Source organism: Pelodiscus sinensis, chromosome 4, assembly GCF_049634645.1.
Source record: "Pelodiscus sinensis isolate JC-2024 chromosome 4, ASM4963464v1, whole genome shotgun sequence".
Classification (NCBI taxonomy): domain Eukaryota; kingdom Metazoa; phylum Chordata; order Testudines; family Trionychidae; genus Pelodiscus; species Pelodiscus sinensis.
In genome coordinates, this window is record NC_134714.1 from 122,953,350 (window position 1) to 122,975,898 (window position 22,549).

Here is a 22,549-nt window from a genome sequence, read left to right on the forward strand (position 1 = left end):
GATATAAACAGCTTGTGAGATTGCATTTTACCTAGACAGAACAGGACATTTTAGACAATGGCCGGCCTGACGTCCAATGAGTGGAGCCTTGCCACGTTGGCATCTGAATGAGGCTCTTGATGAAAGACTGGTAAGTGTATAGGCTCAATGACATGGAATCATGAAACTATCTTTTGAAAAAATTTCAATGTGGTCTGAGTACGACCTTGTCTTTGTAGAATGTCATAAACAGTGGGTCAGCCATGAGGGTGGCTAGGTCACTGACCCAGGGCCAGATTAAGGGGAGGGCTAGCCGGGCAGCTGCCCAGGGCGCCAACCTACGGGGGGTGCCTGATGGCAGCTCTAAGGGACGCTGCGTGGCCCCCGGCACACAGTGCCTGATAGCATCTCTAAGGGTCGCAGCACACCGGGGAGCGGAGCCGCGCATGTGCAATGCGCCTGGGGGCAGAGCCATACATGCGTCGTGTGCCCACTGCCCGGGGCACAGGAATGCCTCAAGCCGGCCCCGCACTGACCCCTCTGGCTGTCGTAATTACTATTAAAAATGTTACCTCAATGGAAAGGTGGGCTAGTGAGCACTTTGCCGTGGATTCAAATGGAGGACAACCTAGTGTGTTCAAGGCTTAAGTTGAGATCCCAAAATGGAACTACTGGCTTTACTGGAAGGTATTGTCGAGGCCTTTCATAAATTTCTTAATGGTTGGATGAGAGAACAGAGTTTGTCCGTCCACTTTATCATGCTCACTTGATACTGCTGCGAGATCAACCTTAATGAAAACATTAGACAAGCTCTGAGATACTAGTGCAAGGAGATAATCTAGGACTGTTGTGAGCTGTGATGATCGTGGCTAGTGTGCTCTGTGGGTAGCCCGCGTGGAAAAGCGTCTCCATTTGTAAAGGTAATTTTTCTTGTACTCTGTTTACGGTAATTAAGGATTATGCTTTTTCCTTCTTCCGAGCAGGTAAATGAGTGAACTGTTAATCCTGCAGGAGCCCTGAGGTCAAATGCAGCTTGTATGCCTCAGGATGCAGAATCCAGCCCTAGTCTCGGTGCGCTATGTCCGGTCATGGAGGAAGCAGAATCAGAGGAGCAAATGACATCAGAGACAGATAAAGATACCATGTCTGTCTGGACTACGCAGGTGTCGTCATGATCACCTTCGCCTGGTTGCACCTTATCTTGTGAATTATCTTCCCTATGAGAACAGGCAGAAAGGCATATAATAGATTATGAGGCAAGTTGCTGATCATGGCATCACCCCTGGAGTTCTTACCGAAGCCCTCTCTGGAATAGAACTTGGGGCACTTGGAACTGTGTGATGTTGCAAATAAGTCTATTTCCCCAAAGCCTCACCTGAGAGAAATGGAATTCAGGGCTTGAGGATGTATCTCCCACTCATGCTTCTGGTGGAAACAGTGGCTGAGCTAGTCTGCTGTGGTATTTTGTTCTCCTGGAAGATATATGGTGGATATGTCTATTTTGTGGAATATGCACCATGTCCATAGGGCAACCGTTTAGTTGCAAAGCTGATGTGATCTGGCTCCACTTTGCCGGTTTATGTAAAACATGCATGCAGTATTGTCTGTACATACACTGATTGCCTTGCCCTGAATTAGAGGGAGAAAGTGTTTGCATGCCCTTCTTACGGCTCTTAACTCGAACTCATTGATGTTCATGTTTGTCTCCTCGGGAAACCATCTGTCCAGCATTGTGAGATTCTGCATATGGGGTCCCCAACCTTCCAGTGAGGCGTCGGTTGTGATGTGGAATGACAGTATTGGCCAGTGGAAAGGAATCCACCACAAGAGGCACTGTCTGACCCTGTTTGTAGGGCTGAGGACCGCCTTTGGTGCGGTCCACTATAGAGGGCAACAAACGGTTTGTTTTCCTCCAGGCTTTAGTTCTGTCAATATAAAAGGCGAGCGCATGCCGAACATCCAACCTATGTAACTAGGCTTCCCGTGGTGAAGCATAGGGAGCTGAGCAGAATGAAGAGTGTACAATTGGCTCATTAAGATGGAATGTGCAACATACTTTTGGGATAAAGGCTGGATGAGGCCTAAGTATGACCGGATCCTTGGTAAAAAGGATAGTGGCACTGTTGACATCAGTGCCACTATCTCACTCACTCTATGGGTGGAGGTTATAGCCAGGAGAAAAACAACTTTAAGTGTCAGCAACTGAAGGGACATGGTGGCCAAGAGGAGGCCAAATGGAGGCTGGATGAGTCTTGGATACTAGGTCTAAGTTCCATGTCGGTGGTGGGGGTCTACACGGTGGATTCAAGTTGGTAAGGCCCTTAAAGGAATCTTTTCGTAGTTGGATGTGAGACTATCGATGTACCATCTATAGAGTGACGGAAAGTGCTAATTGCCCCAAAGTGAACTTTGAGGGATGGAAGGGAAAGCCCCCCCTGACTGAGGGATAGGATATACTCAAGTATGTGCTGGATAGAAGCAGCCTCCAGAGTGAGTCCATTAGTAGAACACCATGACATGAATCTTTGCCACTTAAACTGGTAGGTCATGCGAGTGGCACCTCTTCTGCTGTGAAGGAAGATGTTCTTCACTTGGTCTGAACAAGCCTGCTTGGATTGGTTGAATCAGTTATGAGTGAAGCAGTCAAACGCAGGGTGTGTGGCTGCGGATAGACAAAGTGCCCTTGGTCCTGTGTTAACAGGTCTGGCGGGTTCAGTAAGATATATGGCTTCCGGAGGGATATTATGTGCAGGAACGGAAACCATGACTGCCTCGCATAGGCCAGGGCTATGAGAATCATTGTGGCGTCATCCATCTTGATTTTTGTCAACACCCTGGGTATGAGGACGATGGGAGGGAATGCGTAAAGCAGAAGTAGTTACCCTGTGAAGTAATGATTGTTCTTCGAGATGTGCCCCGTGGGTGCTCCACTCTAGGTGACGGGTCCCATCCCGGCGCCGCAGCTCGGAGATTTCTCATAGCCGTGCTCTGCCGTCTCACACATGCGTGCTTCCCCAGCGAGGAGTTCACGCCTTTGATCAGCTGCGCGCGAGCCGGTAACCATCAGTTCCTCTCATCCGCTCATCTGAAAGAAACCAATAAAGAATTCTGGAGCAGGGACGAAGGGCGGGTCGTGGAGCACCCACGGGGCACATCTCGAAGAACAATCGTTACTTCACAGGGTGAGTAACAACTACTTCTTCGAGTGGCCCCGTGGGTGCTCCACTCTAGGTGACTCTGGAGCAGTACCTAGGATAGAGTTAAAGCGCTCCAGAATCAAGACTACCAGCACGATTAAGTACAGCTGTAGCCACAGAAGAGTCTGAAGCAAACTGATTGACTATTATGAAGCACTATTCTAAAATCACATTAGAAGACCATGTTGCTGCTCTGCAAATGTCACGAAAAGACACTCCGCTCAGAAAAGCTGTAGTTGTAGCAACTGCTCTAGTCGAATGAGCCCTCGGAAGAAAAGGGAGAGGCTTACCTCGTAGCGAGTGACACATGGATATACATGAAACTATCAGCCAGGAGATGTGCTGAGAAGTCAGAGGTTGTCCCTTCGAACGTTGTGCTAATGATACTATCAAGCGGTCTGTCTTTCTAAAATCCCATGTTCTATCAATGTAAAATGCTAAGGATCTCCTCACGTCCAACGTGTGTAGCAGCATTGCTTGCATTCAGGTATGGGGTTTAGGGAAGAAACATGGTAAAACCACCAGCTCATTTATATGGAATTCAGAAGAAACCTTTGGAATAAACGCCGGATGGGTCCTCAATGTCACTGAATTCTTGGAAAAAATTGTATATGGAGGTGAGGCCATAAAAACTGCTCTCTCACTCACTCTGTGAGCAGATGTGAGGGCTAGGAGGAAGAGACGCTTGACAGTAAGTAAGCGTAAGGGTACTGTAGCCAAGGGCTCAAAGGGAGGACGAGTCAAAGTTTCTAGGACTAGATCCAAGTTCCATAGAGATGGAGGTCTCCGTGGAAGATGAAGGTTCGAGAGCCCCTTCAAAACCCTTTTTGTAATAGGGTGACCAAACAAGGAGACATCCTCATCCCTATGGTGGAATGCATTAATTGCTGCCAGATGTACTCGTAGAGATGCAACTGCTAGACTGTTGTCATGCAGTTGTAAGAGGTATTGTAATATACAGGGTAGAGTTGCGCAACGAGGATCTACATCAATTTCCGCGCACCATGCTTGGAATCTGGACCACTTAGCTGTATAAGCTGATCGGGTAGATTGTTTCCTACTATGCATTAACACTTCCGACTCACTGAGAACAGGACTGCTCGGAGTCGGTAAACCAACAAGCATCCACGCTGTGAAGTGCAGAACTTCGGGTCTTGGATGACAGAGATCCGTTGTGTTGGGTCAACAAATTTGGAAGAGAAGGCAGAAGATACTGTACTCACTGACATATGGTGGAGCGTTGAATACCAAGGCTGACGAGCCCACGCCAGGGCTAGAAGGATCACCTGGGCTCTGTCTGTGTTGATTTTTTCGAGAACCTTGGAAATCAAGACTACTGGGGGAAAGGCATATAGTAATGACCTTCCCCAGTGGAGAAGGAAGGCATCCCCCAGAGAGTGACATCCTATTTCGGCTCTTGAATAGGCGGGACATTTCGTATTGCATTCCGTTGTGAATAAATCTATCGCCGAAGACCCCATCGGGCAAAAATACGAGTCAGTACGTCCATGCAAACCTCCCACTCGTGGTCGTGGGGGAAACACCTGCTGAGAGAGTCCGCTATTAAGTTGTCGACACCTGGAAGATACGAAGCTGTTAGAGTGGTGGCGTTGCTGATACACCAATTCCATAAGCAAATGCTCTCCGCACAAAGAGAACGAGACCAGGCATATCCTTGTCTGTTGAGGTAAAATATGGTTGCCACATTGTCCATCAGAATCCTGGTAGCTGTATTCTGAATCTGCGACCAAAAATGCTTGCAAGCAAGGCGCACCACCTCAAGTCGAGAACACCGATATGCAATAGCATTTCCTGTGTCGACCATCGTCCCTGGACCGTGCGACTGTTCATGTGAGCTCCCCAACCCGTTAGGGAGGCATCTGTTATCAGTTCTGTAGGTTGTGGTCAATGAAATGGAACGCCCTCAAGAAGATTGGCCAGGTTGACCCAGCACTGTAGGGACACCTGTACATACTGTGGCACCACTATTGGTCTATGAACACTGTGCTTTGCCAGAACATAAACAGTGGCCAGCCAGTGTTGGAGGCAACAAAAACGTAACCTTGCGTTGTGCACTATGACGGTGGCAGCAGCCATATGCCCCATCAACTATAGACAGATGCGCATGGGAATTGTCAGAGCATGTACCACAGTGTGCACCAGATCTTTGATTACCGTAAAACGTTCCATTGGTAAGTACGCTCGTGCCATGGTGGAATCGAGTCATGCACCTATAAAGACAAGGTTCTGGGATGGAACTAGTGATGACATCTTTAATTTATGAGAAGGCCCAGAGCAGCAAATGTGTTGGACACTGTTCGAACCATATGGCATGTTTCTATATACATCATGCCCCTGATGAGGCAATAGTCTAAATAGGGGAAAATTGTCACTCCCAATCTGCACAGATGGGCTGCAACCACTGCCAATGTTTTGGTGAAAACTCTGGGACCACATGCCAGACCGAAGGGTAGAACTTTGTATTGCTAGTGTTTGTCCCCCAATTGAAAGCGGAGAAAATGTCTGTGAGCTACATGGATAGCTACATGGAAATAAACGTCTTGTAAATCGAGGACTGCAAGCCAATCCCCTTTGTTCAATGACGGAATGATAGTTGTTAAGGTTACCATCTTGAATTGAAACTTCCGAAGATGCCGATTTAGCTTTCGAAGGTCTAGAATGGGTCTCCAGCCTCCCAACTTTTTTGGAGAGAAAATATCGGGAATAAAAGCCTTTTCCCCAGAACTGCTTGGGAACTCTCTCTATTGCTCCAACGGCGAGCAAACGTTGAACCTCTTGTTGCAGCAGTTGCTCGTGAGAGGAGTCCCTGAAGAGGGACGGGGCAGGGGATGGAGAGGCCGGACTGCACTACTTCTAGTACCCATCTGTCTGTGGTGATGTCGGACCAACAATGGTAAAATGATCATAGGCAATGGTGAAAGGTCTTGTTTTCCATGTTGACTGCGGGCAGCTGGTTTGCATCCTCGACAGACAAGTCAAATCTGCTGCTTAGTTGACGATTGATTGGTCGAACGGCCCTGTTGGGGTCGCTTGCACTGAGGACATTGCCTACGGCGTTGATTGTCTAAGGGACGTGATTGTTGTCTAGAGAAATTAAAATCATATCTTTGTTGATAAGGTAAGTAACGTCTACATTTGAAAGAGTGTGTACATCCCCAGTGTATGTAGAGTGATACATGAATCTTTTCCTGAGTGAAGGACTTCATTGGTGTTCACCACAAAAAGCTTAAGCTTGTCAAACGGTAGGTCCTCAATCTTGCTTTGCATCTCCCTTGGGACTTTGGCAGATGACAGCCACGATGATCTCCGCATGGCAATACTTGTGGCAGTGGCTCTAGCTGCGTCAGCCACATCCATGGCAATCTGCTGTGCAGTACTACACGATGCGTACCCTTCTTGCACTATTGCTTTCAAGAGTGGTTTCTTGTTCGGGAGATGATGCAGTCACTCCGCTAATTTTGAATAATCATCATAATTATGATAGGATAAATGGGCTGAATAATTAGCAATGCACAGTAGAAGTGTTGCTGAGGAGTAGACTTTCCTACCAAATATGTCTAATTTTTGTTGTCCTTGTCCGGAAGCATATTTTTGTACTGTGGCGCCTTAGACCTACATTGGACTGCATCCACCACTAACGAATTAGGCTGGGGATGACTGAATAAGAAGTCCAATCCTTTCGCCGGTACAAAATACTTTGTTGGCCTTCTTACTCATAGGTGTAATCGATGTTGGGGTTTGCCATATTTCATCCGCCACTTCCATGATCACATCATCAATGGGTAAGGCGATCTTTGCACATTGTTGTGGACGGAGATTTTCAAGAGACAGTGCTTTTTAACCAGAACATCCATTAGCTGTATTTTCTATGTGTCTGCCACACGTTTAAACAGGTCTTGAACTTCTCTCAGATCATCCGGTGGAGAGACATCACCAGGGAATATCGCCTCAACCTGGAGGACAAGGAGCAGTTTGCTGGAGAAGTTTCTGGTTTGGGGTCTTCAACATCAGACATCTGCTCCTCTTCCAGCTCGGTCTGATCTAGTTGGATCATTGGACTCTTACATGGAGAAGGTGAGTCTAGGTGCTGTGATTGATGAGGTAAGTAGTTTGCACTTGATCGTTGACAAATCCAGGAGGATCCCCTACGGGAGAACAATGTATGATCATGCTGGGGATGATCATCGTATGGTCTATGGTAGCTCTCATAATACCGTTCAGAACGCAATGGGGAAGAGTGGCATGACGAGCGTGCACTACCATGCTGAATATAAAAGACGTGGCATGGGGAGCGTCTAACAGACTCGTATCTTGAGGATCGACCGGGTAAGTGGGATCATGAACGGGTCCAACGTGTTTTTAGATACTCTGCGTCCCTGTAATTACGCCGTCCATACGTGACCCGTGTAGGAAACTCTATAGACATGATAGCAACCATACCTTTCTGGTAAAAAATCTGGAGACAGTGATCTGTCTCTATAATGAGTCTTTGATAATGCCTTCCTAGGTAGGGAGGTGTCTTCTACCCTGACAGCCACAGGAGAGCCAGGCACCGAATGGCAATGGAGTGATGCCAGGGAAAGCAGCTGTTGCTGCGTTGATGCTGGCGCTGGCAGAATGACCGGTGCCGGAGTCAGCAGCACTTCCGAGGCTGAGGCATCAGGACCTTCTGCCTCGGAGCCCAGTGCCAGAGGAGACAGTGCCTTGGGGGACGGTGCTGGTGAGGTAGACACTGTTACAACCGGTGCCGCTGAAGCCAGTGCAGAGCAGCTGGTCAGTTGCGGCACCGGCATCAATTTCAAAGAGCGCACAACTGAGGCTGGTGCAGGCTTGCCGGCTAGCTACGGCACCACTCCCAATGCCGGCGCCAATGCCGCTCTTGCTCTCGGAGACGGGGGCTCTCTGATGGCCGCCCCAGCAGATTGTCCAGACCCCTCTGGGGTCACTGAAGACGTTGCAGCTGCTGAAGGAGGGATCGCGCTGGGGACGGCTTCAATCACTGAGTCGGCCAGTCCCGGGGAAGCCGCCCTCCGTTTTTGTTCGGGGGCTTTTGTGGTTGCGGGAGGGATCGGGTCAGGCTGCAATGCCTTCCCGAACATCAGCATGCATATCTTCATCTCCTGCTCCCTCCGGGCTCTTGATGTTAATTTTCTGCAATGGGTGCACTTCTTGGGGACATGAGCTTCCTCCAGGCACCTAATACAGGTGTCATGGCCGTCAGCCATTGGCTTGGGCTCATGGCATGCCAAACACTTTTTGAATCCGGTCGATCCAAGCATTTTTGGTATGGGTACAGATTTAATGCCTGTATAAGCCCGGCGTGAAGCCTTGTCAATTTCACTTTTAGCGCTTTGCTCAGCGCTTTAAGAGAAGTGGCTTAAGGAAAAAAACCTTCTTTTCTTTTTTTTTGGACTGTCTTTTGTACAGGAGAACAAACTAACAGAACACAACTAACACTAAGAAATGTAACTAATTACAGATGCAAAAACTAACTGAAACCATTCTGAAGAGAAAACTCAGGGAGCTCTGACCGCGACCTGAGGAGGTTGAGAGGAACTGACTGTTACCGGCTCATGCGCAGCTGATCAAAGGCATGAACACCTTGCTGGGGAAGCACGCATGCGCGAGCTGGCGGAACACAGCTATGAGAAATCTCTGAGCCATGGCACCAGGACCTGTCACCTACAGTGGAGCACCCACGGGGCCACTCGAAGAAGAAAAGTCTCTTCCCACCCTCTCCCCCCATGAAGAAGGAAGGTGTCCCCAGAGAGCTTCAACCTATATCAGCTCTGGAACAAAAGCAGACGCGTTTCGCATTTTCGTGCAAGGCGAAGAGGTCCATGCGAGGGAAGCCCCAACAGCAGAATATATGGTGCAGTACATCTGTACAGAACTCACATTCATTAGCAGGAGCGAAATGTCTGCTCAGGAGTATGCTGTGAGGTTGTTCATGCCAGGTAAGTATGACGCTGTTAAAATTATGTTGTTTCGAGTGCACCAATTCCAGAGATGGACCACCTCTGTACAAAGGAGTAGAGAGCGTGCTCTGCCTTGGCAATTGACATAGTACATGGTGGTGATGTTGTCAGTAAGTACACCTACAGTCTTGCCATGGATATGCCGCTGAAAATGCTTGCAGGCATTGAAAACTGCTCTGAGCTCTAGCAAATTTATGTGGAGGGATACTTCCACTCACAACCACTTGCTCTGCACACACATATCGTTGAGATGTGCCCCCAGCTGATCAAAGATGCGTCTGTAGTGATGTGGATGGTGGGGGAGGCTAGTGAAACAGGACTCCAACTAAGAGGTTGTGTTGGTTGGTCCACCACCAGAAGGAGGCTCGCACTTTGGACGAAGGAGAAACCAGTCTTGCGACCTGATGCTTTGTGTTGGTATATACTGATGCCAGTCAGTGCCAAAGGCAGCAATGATATAACCTGGCGTGAAGTACTACATAAGTTGTGGACACCATGTGCCCCGTTAGCTGGAGACAGATAAAAGAACGGTTACTTACCTGTAACTGTTGTTCTTCGAGATGTGTTGCTCATGTCCATTTGAAGTAGGTGTGCGCGTCTTCCGGAGCATTTTCCCTAGCGGTACCTGTAGCGCTGGCAGGGCGCCCCCTGGAGTGGCGCCGCCATGGCAGGGCATAAGTACCCCTACCGGCGCTGCCCCACCTCAGTTCCTTCTTGCCGGACACTCCGATGAAGGGGAGGTAGGGTGGGAGTCGAATGGACATGAGCAACACATCTCGAAGAACAACAGTTAAAGGTAAGTAACCGTTCTTTTCTTCTTCGAGTGGTTGCTCATGTCCATTCGAAGTAGGTGACTACCAAGCTAACCCCACGGAGGAGGGGTCGGAGCAGTCAGACCACCAGAGTCATGAAAAAGATCCACAAACAGAACGAATTTATTCAAACAAGCCAACACACAGAGGCACGTAATAACTCAGCATATTTACATCACAGATTTGAGGACTGCAGAGTCCACACCTGCATCCTCCCTGGCCTGCTGTGCTAGCGCATAGTGCGCCGTAAAAGTATGAAGGGACGACCATGTGGCCGCCCTGCAAATTTCCGTAATTGGTACTTGAGCACCAAATGCTACCGAGGACGCCTGCGCCCTGGTAGAGTGTGCTTTTACCCTGGGCGGAGTTTTATCAGCCAGTTGATAACACCCCCTGATACATTGTGCAACCCAGTCAGACAACCTTCGTGTCGAAATAGGTGACCCTTTCACCCTGTCCCCAAAAGCAATAAACAACTGTTGGGATTTGCGAAAAGGCTTGGTCCTCTCAATGTAGAACGCCAGCGCTCGCTTAGCATCCAGGGAGTGAAGCACCCGCTCCTTAGCGGAGCCATGGGGCTTCGGGAAAAAAACCGGGAGATAAATTTCCTGGGACAGGTGGAACAGTGACACCACCTTTGGGAGGAAGGCTGGGTGAGGCCGGAGCCTCACGCTGTTATGCGAAAAAACAAGGTAGGGCAGATCAATAGTTAACGCCCTTAGTTCAGAAACCCTTTGAGCAGATGTAAAGGCCACTATGAAAGCAACTTTCCATGAGAGGTGCTTCAGGGAACACGTAGCCAACGGCTCAAAAGGGGGTGACATAAGTCTGTGCAGGACCACATTGAGGTCCCAGGCGGGAAGCGGGGCCCTCACTGAGGGGTACAGCTTTTCCAAACGGGTAAGAAACCTTTTAACCACCGGGTCAGAAAAGAGGGAAACTCCTGCCGTACCGACATGGAAGGCAGAGAGAGATGCCACATGGACTTTGATAGAAGAAAAGGAAAGGCCACTGGACCGAAGCTGGAAAGATAGTCTAGGACAGTTGGGATGGGGCAGAAGATGGGTGCACTCCTCTTCGGGACGCCCAAGACGAGAAACGCCGCCACTTGGCAGCGTATGACCATCTGGTAGAGGGTTTCCTGCTACTGAGGAGCACCATCTGAACCTCTTGGGAACATTCCCTTTCAGGTTGGTTCAGGCATGGATAAACCAGGCCGTTAGGTGGAGAGATCTGAGATTCGGGTGAACCAGATTCGAACTAGCGGGGTAATGTAGGCATACCGCACTTGCAAATGAAGCCCGGGATTTGAATTTCCCGGGCTTCATTTGCATAAGCGGGGAGCCGCCATTTTTAAAACCCTGCTGGTTCGAACCCCGTGCAGCGCGGCTACACGGGGCTCAAACTAGGTAGTTCAGAATAGGAAGCCTAGTCCAAACTACCTAGTTCGAGCCCTGTGTAGCCGCGCTGCACGGGGTTCGAACCAGCGGGGTTTTAAACATGGCGGCTCCCCACTTATGCAAATGAAGCCCGGGAAATTCAAATCCCGGGCTTCATTTGCAAGTGCGGTATGCCTACATTACCCTCCTAGTTCGAACTAGGAGGGTAGTGTAGACATACCCAGAGTGTAAAAGGTGGGGGCCTGCAAAAGTCCTTAAAAACCTTGCCTCTATAGGCTCTGCTTACAAAAAGAGTCACAAATGCACTAGGGATGTGAAGGACTAGTCAACTATCTGATAAGCGTTTGCTAGGGATATGACAGGATAGTTAACTAGTTGCTTCCCCCACCCCCACTTGCTGCCTCTATGAGAAAGAGGCAGCAAGGAGAGGGGAAGGTTTGCAGATGATACTAAGTTTGCAGATGATACCAAACTGGGTGGGATTGCGACTTCTTTGGAGGATAGGGACATAATTCAAAATGACCTTAGCAAGTTAGAGAAATGGTCAGAGGTAAACAGGATGAGGTTTAATAAAGAGAAATGCAAAGTGTTCCACTTAGGAAGGAACAATCAGTTCCATACATACAAGATGGGAAGCGACTGTCTAGGAAGGAGCATGGCGGAAAGGGATCTAGGGGTCATAGTGGACCACAAGTTGAATATGAGTCAACAGTGTGATGCTGTTGCAAAAAAAGCAAATATGATTCTAGGTTGTATCAACAGGTGTGTTGTAAGCAAAACTCGTGAAGTCATTCTGCCGCTCTACTCTGCACTAGTTAGGCCTCAGCTAGAGTACTGTGTTCAGTTCTGGGCGCCACATTTCAAGAAAGATGTGGAGAAATTGGAAAGGGTACAGAGAAGAGCGACAAGAATGATTAAAGGTCTAGAGAACATGACCTATGAAGCCAGGCTTCATGAACTGGGCTTGTTTAGTTTGGAAAAAAGAAGATTAAGGGGGGACATGATAGCGGTTTTCAAATATCTAAAAGGGTGTCACAAGGAGGAAGGAGAAAATGTGTTCCTCTTGGTTTCTGAGGACAGGACAAGGAGTAATGCGCTTAAAGTGCAGCAGGGGAGGTTTAGATTGGACATTAGGAAAAAATTCCTAACTGTCAGGGTGGTCAAATATTGGAATAAATTGCCAAGGGAGGTGGTGGAATCTCCCTCTCTGGAGATATTTAAGAACAGGTTAGATAGACATCTGTCAGGGATGGTGTAGGTGGAGCTTGGTCCTGCCTTGAGGGCGGGGGGCTGGACTCGATGACCTCTTGAGGTCCCTTCCAGTCCTATGATTCTATGATTCTATGATAAGGGCAGGAGGTACTTCAAAGCAGCAGTGCTGCTTGAAGCTTGGGGACAGATCCCAGGCTCCACATGGTGCTGCCGTTTTAAAATGCCACGTGTAGCCCAGAGCCAGCTGGGGTGTCCCCAGGCTGCATGAAGCATTTCAAAGCAGCAGTGCCGTGTGGAGCCCGGGATCAGCTGGGGATCCCCCACTGACCCCAGGCTCCATGCACTGCTGCCACTTTGAAATGCCATGGAGAGCTCAGCGTCAGGCTCCTCAAAGCGTTTCAAAATTGCAGTGTCACGTGGAGCCAGGGATCAGCTTGGGACTCCCCCATTGACCCAGCTTGGGGCTCCGTGCAGCACTGCCGCTTTGAAATGCTGCAGGGAGCCCAATGTCAGGCTGCTCGCAGCATTTCAAAGCAGCAGTGCTGCAAGAAGCCCGGGATCAGCTGGAGTCCCCAGCTGATCCCGGGCGCTACGTGGCGCTTTCGGCTTTGAAGGGTAGCAACAGCCCTAGAGCTATTGCTACACTTCAAAGGTGGAATCACCCTATCAACTAATTGAATAGTCGATGCAAAATGCATCGACTATTCGATTAGTCAATTAGTCAATACTTAACATCCTTAAGATACACTGGCTCTGGAAAATATGCTGCCATCATCAAGTGATTTAAACACTGAAAAATCAGGAAGGAACACTTGAATTCCTTTCCCATGGGTCCCCTAAGCTCTTCTGCCATGAGAGGTTGAAAAAAGAAACAAAAAGGACAGAAAAACTGTATCTATGATAGCTGACCTCTTAGGCTAGGCAGACACACACAGAAACCTCCTGTTACCTTCCAGGACGCAAGGATCAAATCATCGCCTAAGTACACATTTTCCCTTAATTACTCTCAATCCCTTCATGGTACAGTCCACTTCCATGCCCCAAACTCCACAGAGACATGGTAGTTCTGATTGCTGTATTTGGCTCCCGCCAGCCGTTAAATAAGATCTCCCACAAAGAGAAATGGCAACAGGTATGTATCTACGATTCAAGTTTCAGCATTGCATCCCACTGGTTCTTCTGGCTTCCTGCCAACACCCCTACCTATCTGAGTTTAACCCTTTAGTCACCAAATGCTGGCCAGCATTCCAATCTATCACAGTTGAAGATATCTCAAACTCTGATCTTAATTTTTTAAAATCCTGTATTACTAATTAATACAGGGGTAGGGAACCTCAGGCCTAGGGGCCAAATGTGTCTCCTGGCTTGCCTGGATCTGGCCCCCGAGGTTCAGGGATCCCCACCACATCGGGGAGCCCAGTCTGGCACTTCAGCCCCCCTGCCACTCACCCACAGGGCAGGAGCATACAAAATCGACTAGCCTGGGCCCCCTGGGCTCTAGTGTGTGAGGGGAATGAGAGGAGTGTCTTTTTCCTTCTCAGTCAAGGGCTTCACACTTTTGCTTCTCACTTGTGTATGGCGCCTGACTGATTTTTCTGTGGGTCAGCAGCCCCTGACAAAAAAAGTTCCCCACCCCTAAATTAATACATGGTATATTTGATTTCATATTAAATATCATCAGCATTGCTCCTTGTTAACTATCCCTTGTTTTAATATATTTTCTTTCATACTTAGGGACTGCTTAATGTGGGGAGGGGAGTTTCTGTACTGGTGGTGCACATCCAACCACTACCTCAATACTGGTGTTGCACATAAGAAAATTCAACCCACCCAAGGACAGAAAATGTTAGAGGGAACACTGATCCAGAGGTAAGCAATTAACAAGTTAAAAAACGTAATGCATAATATAGTTTTCAGTTAACCGCAGGCATTAACTGTCACCAACAGCCTCAGTCAAGACCCTTTATAAATGACAAATGAAGGTAAAGGTAAAACTTTTCTTTTCAGAAAAATGTTTTTGCTGAAAGGGAGATTCATACTTTACCTTCAAAAGGAAGTAAAAATTATGAAGGTTTTGATTAAGATTGCAATGCAAAAATCACTCAATTTCAATATAAATTATTATTTTAATTTGAAACAAAATACAGGATTATGTAGCACTTTAAAGACTAACAAGATGGTTTATTAGATGATGAGCTTTCGTGGGCCAGACCCACTTCCTCAGATCAAACAATGGAAGAAAATAGTCACAACCATATATACCAAAGGATACAATTTAAAAAAAAATGAACACACATGAAAAGGGCAAATCACATTACAGAACAGAAGGGGGGTGGGGCGGGGGGAAGGAAGGTGAATGCCAGTGAGTTAATGAATTGCAACAAACCCCGCTGCCAGCTTTGTCCACATATTCACTCTGCTGACACCGTTATTGGGCCTAACCGAGTTATAAGATCAAGAATACATATTCCTGCGCCTCCAGAAATATAATCTATGCTATCATGTGCCGAAAGTGTCCGTCTGCTATGTACATTGGACAAACGTCTCAGACACTTCGCCAAAGAATCAATGCCCACAAAACAGACATTAGACAGGATCACAAAGAAAAAACAGTTGCTTGTCATTTCAACCAGAAAGGACACTGTCTGAATGACCTGCTAACCTGCATCCTACTTCAGAAGACATTCAAATCTGCACTTGAAAGGGAATCCTCTGAACTGGCATTCATGCTAAAATTCGACACTCTCCGCAGGGGAATTAACAAAGACTCCAACTATCTTACCTATTACAAAGATAGCTTCCCCAATTATCACCTCTAATACTATTAACTCACAGACATTTCCCCTTCCCCACCTTTAATATCATTAACTCACTGGCATTCACCTTCCTTCCCCCCCCCCACATCCCCCTTCTGTTCTGTAATGTGATTTGTCCTTTTCATGTGTGTTCATTTTTTTTAAATTGTATCCTTTGGTATATATGGTTGTGACTATTTTCTTCCATTATTTGATCTGAGGAAGTGGGGTCTGGCCCACGAAAGCTCATCATCTAATAAACCATCTTGTTAGTCTTTAAAGTGCTACATAGTCCTCTATTTTGTTTCAGCTACACCAGACTAACACGGCTACATCTCTATCACTATTTTAATTTGTTTTTCTTTCTTGTGTTTGATCACTAAATTTTCAATTTTAGAGTGGGTGCTTTTGAGTGTTCACTAAAAATCAAGTAAATCACCATACCTTAAAAAACCCATGTGTGTTGCATTATGCCCCATTTTAAAACAATTATAGTTACTAAATATACAGTACCTCATTTACAAAGTAGCCCAATACTCCAAGGAGAACTCCAATAAAACAAAGAATTATAATAATAGGAACATTCCATTCCTTCAGAAAGGTTCTCAACAAAGCTGGAAACAAAGAGAGATTATTATTCATAGAAACAACATCATTGTATATAATTCCAAAACATGCATCTCTACCATAAGCAGCACAGATCTGACCTGAAATTCTCCTGTATCTGCTACATAATTTTGGGTCTGCAAACAAGCTATAAATGTTGTGAAGATCCACATTTAAGATGCATAAACTCAACGTTCAACCAGTACTTATTTTCATATCCAGAGCACAACTGAATGTACATTCCTATTTCAAGGTTGCTGGTGTAGCTGGTAAGCACTAATCAAAATCTGTATTTCCCTTGTGCTCAAATGTACAAAGCAAGAAAAGTATAACAATAGACACTTGCTATACCTGCCAAGGATATTTTATATTTTTTTCTTTCCACTTTCTATATCTCAACCTGATTGCTTCAGTATAGTAACACCAAAATATTTTATGGACATCTGAAAGTATTTACCCAAATGGTGTTTTGAATAAACAGCTAAACAAATATGTGAATTCATCTTAGGGGAAGCATATAGCAAAGGCAGATTACACAAATCATGTACAGGCAGTCCCCGGGTTACGTACAAGATAGGGACTGTAGGTTTGTTCTTAAGTTGAATTTGTATGTAAGTCGGAACTGGTACATATTGTAGGGGAAACTCTAGCCAAACATTTCTCCAGTGCTCAGTTTTATTCTCCCACACCTCACTTCCTTCAGTCCTTTATTCTCAAGCTGAGGTGTCTGCTGAGAAAAGCCGCTCCACGTCTCCCTGGTCTGCTGGGGGGGGGGGGGGGGGGCGCTAGCTTCGCGTCTCCCTGGTCTGCTGGGGGGGAGCAGCTAGTGCAGGGTTGCCTCACCCCGTTTGTAAGTAGGGATCCGATGTAAGTCGGATCCATGTAACCCGGGGACTGCCTGTAATGGGGATATGCAGAAATAATGTCTGAAAAAGTGTTTCAGTTAACCAAAATAGTGTTATTCAGCATTTACATGTTTAAAAAAAAACCAACTACTTGCTTCTTTTTCCTAGTTTGTAATACCAAGTTGAAAATTCACCAATGAAAATACACCAGTGAAAAGTCTAGCCAATAAGACCCATATTAGAACCTCCCTAAAACATTTGCCCAAGTTACACGTCACCAAATTCCCAATAGCTCCATACTGTGGCATCTGGGGATATTCTTATATAGTTCATTTGCAGCATTCCTAACAGAGGATTATAAACAAACAACATAAAAGTTAAAACATTATATGATATTGCAACAACACAAAAAAGTTCCTCCTGACATCTTAAAAATGAGCATGGTAGTACAACTAAAAGTGTTATAGGTATCGTGGGCACCCAATGCCTTCTTGGGCCCAAATTAAGGCCAAAAAAAGCCAACAGTATCCATATAAAAATGAAAACAAAGAGAGAGACCTGGCCAGCTAAAGTCCACAGAGTGTTGCACCATCACCATATATCAGTAAACTTATGATTTCCAGATCCATCAGGTTATGAAATACAAAATAACAGAACAAGATAGACTAATGGTAACAGTACGGATTGCTCCTATCAGTTGGAAGAACTGTAATTAGGCCCATTTGTCACAGACTTAATTATGCATCTTGCATACATCAGAATTTGGAAGCAGGTAATATTTGGAGTGGGAAGTAGGGATGCTAACTATCATGTATTTGTGTAAACGTGTAACCTCTGGAAAAGGGGAAGGGGGCAGTTAGAAGCCAGTGCTCGCAGAGAGCCAGCTTAACAGCCATCTTCCCACACATGCTGGCTTCTACCTGCCCCCTGAGCTTTTAAGCCAACTCCCCTCCCAGCACTGGCTCTAGCCTACCCCCCTGCCTCCCCACACACACCACACTACCACCTCTATGGAAGGCAGTTTGGGGAGGGAGGACAGGCGGTTCCATGGAGTCGACACATGCAGAGCACCAGTTTAAAAGCAGGCTCCCTGCACATATGAGCTCCCGCCTGCCCCTCTCAGTTGCCTCTGATCCAGATGCAGCAGCAGGGAGGAGAGGGGGAGAGAGATGCGGAGGAGGCAGCTCCGTGGGGGCTGGCTTGAAAGCTGGCTCCCCACATTTATCAGCTCCAGCCTGCCCACCTCACTCTGCTGCCTATCAGAGGCAGCAGCAGGATGGGGAGAGGCAGTGCCATGGGAACTAGTGTTGCCTTTAAGCCAGCTCTCCCCAAACACGTTTCCACCTGCCCCTCTGCACTGCTGCCTCAGAGAGGTGCAGGGAGGAGAGGGTTCTGCAGCAGCTGGCACGTACTTAGATCCGGCTTAGAAGTCAGCCCCCCTCGCATATCGGCTCCCACCTCCCCCCCTTGCTGCCTCTGATACAGAGGCAGCAAGATGGGGTGCCTATAGTCAATGGAATTAAACAATAAACCCAGACTTATCAATTCTGTAATCAACTACACACTGACATCCTAGATGGGATAGTGTAAACGTGTAAATAGTAAAATGAACCTGGTCTCATTCACGGTTACACGCAGCCCCCTTAACTCTCACAGTGCTGCCTCTGATACAGGGGCAGGTGCTCCTGGGAAGCTGGCTTCCCAGACTCCCACACTCCCCCATGTAGCTATCTCTGATACAGAGACAGCAGCATGGGGTGGTTGGGGTCAGGTGGAAGCGAGTGCACGCACACCATCTCCTGCAGGGCTGCTTTCCAACCCTATGTGTAAACATGTACCAACTGAAAAGATTTGGATCAGAGTTGAGTGACAAAAACACCCCTTTTAATGAATCATGCTTGCTTCTCCAGAAACTCTGGCCTTGATGCAGATATGGTGGATATACATGACAAATCTCTATTCTTGCTATGGGAGAAGGACTATTTTCTGCCTTGAAATGAAGCATATTTACATTACATATCTCAAATCCACTTCATGGATTTTAGAGTTATTACACCTTTTGTGATATATAATTTATATTAAGACATAAACATGGGAAAAAAGTCAGTTATGTATATTTATGCCTAAGGAAATCATGGTAAAAGATTATTTTAAAACTAGTCCTGAACTATGGATGTTAATGGGTTACAAGTACCCGATACCCTGGGAATAGCCCTGCCAGGCCCCCGTGTATGGCTGGAAGCAGCCAGACTAGAATAGCCCTTGTCCACTGGGGACTCCAGCCTCGCTGCAGCAAGCAAGGGGGGCCACTCCATCCCAACAAGTTGAACTTAAGGTTTAACCGGTTAACTAAGTAAACAGTATTTTACATCCCTATCCTGAACTGTTGTGTCTTCCAGTGATTTTAAGAAACTGTGATTTTTAAAATGTGGTCAAATAAGGACAAATTTAAAAAAATCCTCCTTTTTGCTTACAAAGAGAAAATTAAATTTTAAAAGCCAGCACAACTAAGAAATGGAAGGTTTTCCCCTTATTTTATAAAGCAAATTTCTGCAAAGGAGACTATTTGTTCAAAATCTGGGCTACTGTTCCTCACTACACTTTTAAAGGCAGCTCCACTCTCCTAGTTTGTTAAGCTTCTAATCTCCAGCACGGAATCTCTTATAAGTCATCCTCTCTGTCAGCCACACAAATTCAGAATTCTGAAATTTGCCACTAAATATATTAATCATTCTTGGGTGAGATTTCTTAACAGGTATGCTCCCTCACAAAAAATCAATTAACTAAGTAAAACCAAAATCTTCCTTTAAGAGAAGAAGCCCATCAGTCTGGATTCTGTGGAACACCTAATGGCACCCCAGGTGAATCTTGGACATGCTTACTGAGATAACAGAACGAGGGAGTGCCTGGGGTCACAGCCCCAAAATATTCTTTCAAAAGAGCCAAATCAATTGACAAGTTTGCCATTTGACTGAGAAATGGCAAATAAAGAAAGAGACTGAATTCCAGGTTTTTACACCCATGAGGTAGTAATACCCCTAAAGATGAATGAACACTTATACCCAGAAGATAAAAAGCACCTTTGACCAGACAGCATTCCTTAAACAACACTGGCACTGTGCTATGACCAAAAGGGAACCCAGAGAGCCATTTTCCCTAAAGCCAGTCCTGCAGTCAATGATCTTTAGGATTTGCATCAATTGCAAGCCTTTGACCATCCCAGAGCTCGGGGTGGGAGCAAGTCTTGCTTCACTGGCAGTTTGGTTCCAGTCCTTGCTTCTCTTCCACCTCTGTAACCTTGAAATGATAGGTTAAATTAGCTGACAAAAGAAATGGAGAGCTAAGAATTTAATTTTCTCTCTTCTTGATATCACTAAGTCTGTTGCTCCTATAAAGGCGGAAAACAGCCAACACAAAAAGCCGTGTAAAAAATAAGAAAAGCCAGAATTCAAAGGGGAAAAGTTTAAAGACAAGGGAGAGACCACTGCACAGAATACCTTTTACTCAATGCCTAAATAAGCAGAACCTTAAAATGTTCAGTTTCCAGTGCTTTGTAAGAGTAAATAAATAAACCTGCAGGTTTAAAATGATGAGAGAGACACCTGCACTAAGGATGTAATCAATTAGTCGAGTCACTACTCACTTCCCCCCCTTGCTGCCTCTGTATCAGAGGCAACGGGGGGGGGGGGGGGGGGGGGGGGGGAGACACGACTACAGGAGCCAGTGCCAGGGAGAGCCAACTTAAAATCTGGTTCCCCCTAGCACTGTCTCCACTATGCAGAGGGGAAGGGGAGGCAGAAGGAGTAGGTCCCAGAACCAGCTCTGTCCCGGCTCATACTGGGTCAGGGACCTACCCCCGATGCAGCTCTGCATTTTAAATATAGGAGCCAGGATGCCTGCATGCCTGACTCCTACTACATTTAAACTGCAGAGCTGCAGCAGCTTCTGGATCCCGCCTCTCCATATTGGCTAATCGTGTAGTCAATCACTTCTTAACATCCTTAATCTGCACTGATCTCAAAGTAGCAGGTCAGGGAGTGGTCTAAAGTGCATTGAGTATGTTCTGTTTCTGAGGTCTTTACAACTCTTGTGATGTCACGCTTAATCCTTATATGGTGTCTCCTCTCTCATGAGCTTTTTGCCCCATTTTATCTGGAATTGCTGTAGAACAGAGTTCTTCAGTATGGTTCAGTTCTTTTCAACTAAATACACAGGGCTCATTTCACATCTAATTGGGGCTATTTTCTCTTTTTGTGACAATTACACATTATGCAGAATGATGGACAGATTATGCCCAGTGGAATTCAGAATTACATTTTATACCAGAATTTACTCCAACATTGCTTTCTTGGGAAAATAAATGCCTTATAGTTTCTCCACTGACAAGGTTGTTAGTTTGTCATCATCTGCCTAAGAGATGGTTGCAATTAGGAAAGCCATTTTAATGAAAAGGCAACGCAGAAGCAAGCAGAACTGCATTTGATTTCGGACTCAAGTTCCAATTAGTGAATTGATTCCTGCTGTTTTTGGAATCTTTTCCTTATATAAAAATGTATGATTTTTTTTTCCAGGAGGGATAGAAATGAAGGGAATGTAAGCAGGGAGATAACAAAAGAAAGAAAAAAAATGGTGCTTACAGAAGTCAAACAAACACATAAAGGGAAGGAAATGAACAGGAAGATAAGGAAGAAGAATTCAAAGGGAAACTGGGGTTGGAGTAAAGAGATAGCAAAAGGAACAGAGAAGCCCAACTGCCCAACAATAGAACATGTGCACAAAGCCGGGCAGTGAATGACATAGGGAAGAGGGGGAAAAGGTTAGAGATAAACATGAAACTAGCCAAAATGAAAAGTTAAAGAATGCCTAGATAACGTTATAATGCTATTAGGTCTTGTCTATTTCTAATAATTAACTAGACTTTGCTGACACATATGCTGAGATGAATTGGTATCACACAAGCCAACCAGGTGATCTTCTGTTCCCAAAAGTATGCAAGGTTCACAGGGACTGAAAGGAACAAGCCATTCATCCAACTTGTGCCTGCACCTGCTTACTATCATGTCAATATTAGGAGCAATGAAGTGCCTTACCGCCTACTACACAGCTCATAAATATCAGCAGCACAAGGAATGGCTGGTTCTTCGTTAGGATATGGTATTTTCCATAGAAATTCTCATCCTCTGAATTCCTCATGCTTAAGGACCCTTCTCTGGAAGATGTGACCCAGTCAAAGCTGCTGTTTATGGAAGTCATCCTGCTTGAGCACTGTGATACTCAATCCACTGGGCTCACAGACAAGCGTCCCAACCAACAGCCATGTCCCAACCACTCCCCAGCTAGGCCTTCGCCTCACTGCAAGAATGATTCCCCTTGCCCCCTGCTCACAGAAGTTCCCAGGAGTCCTTCTCCCACCAACTCCTCAGAGGGAGATGATGGGGGACTGGCTCACAGCTGGCAGCGCGATTCCTACTGGGCAGCCCCAAGCTCAACTTTTCCTGCTCCTACAAGGTCCGGAAAGCCTTCCCCGAGTTGGCTTCAGACTCAAGCCTAGCCCCGCCCGCCCTTTCAGATGATCAGCAAGGCCAGGTTCGCGATAGGAAGCCCCTTCACACACACTCTCCCTCACGAGGTGCCACTGGGGTCGCGACCCAACGCAAAGCCCTTCCCGCCGCGGCCGTTAGATTTGAAGATAGTCCGGCGCGCG

General features: G+C 46.5%; 1 protein-coding gene across 1 annotated transcript in view; it reads right to left on the reverse strand.

The window, feature by feature from the left end:
* LOC112547202 (solute carrier family 9 member C1) overlaps nucleotides 1-22,524 on the reverse strand; it is a 384,930-nt gene extending 362,406 nt beyond the window's left edge. The window contains exons 1-2 of the mRNA XM_025188925.2: nucleotides 21,936-22,524; nucleotides 15,908-16,008 (exon numbers count right to left, since the gene is read on the reverse strand). Coding sequence (XP_025044710.1) covers nucleotides 15,908-16,008; nucleotides 21,936-22,098 — 264 coding nt within the window. The 5' untranslated portion in view covers nucleotides 22,099-22,524. The remainder of the gene's footprint in view (nucleotides 1-15,907; nucleotides 16,009-21,935) is intronic.
* Nucleotides 22,525-22,549: the final 25 nt, after the last annotated feature.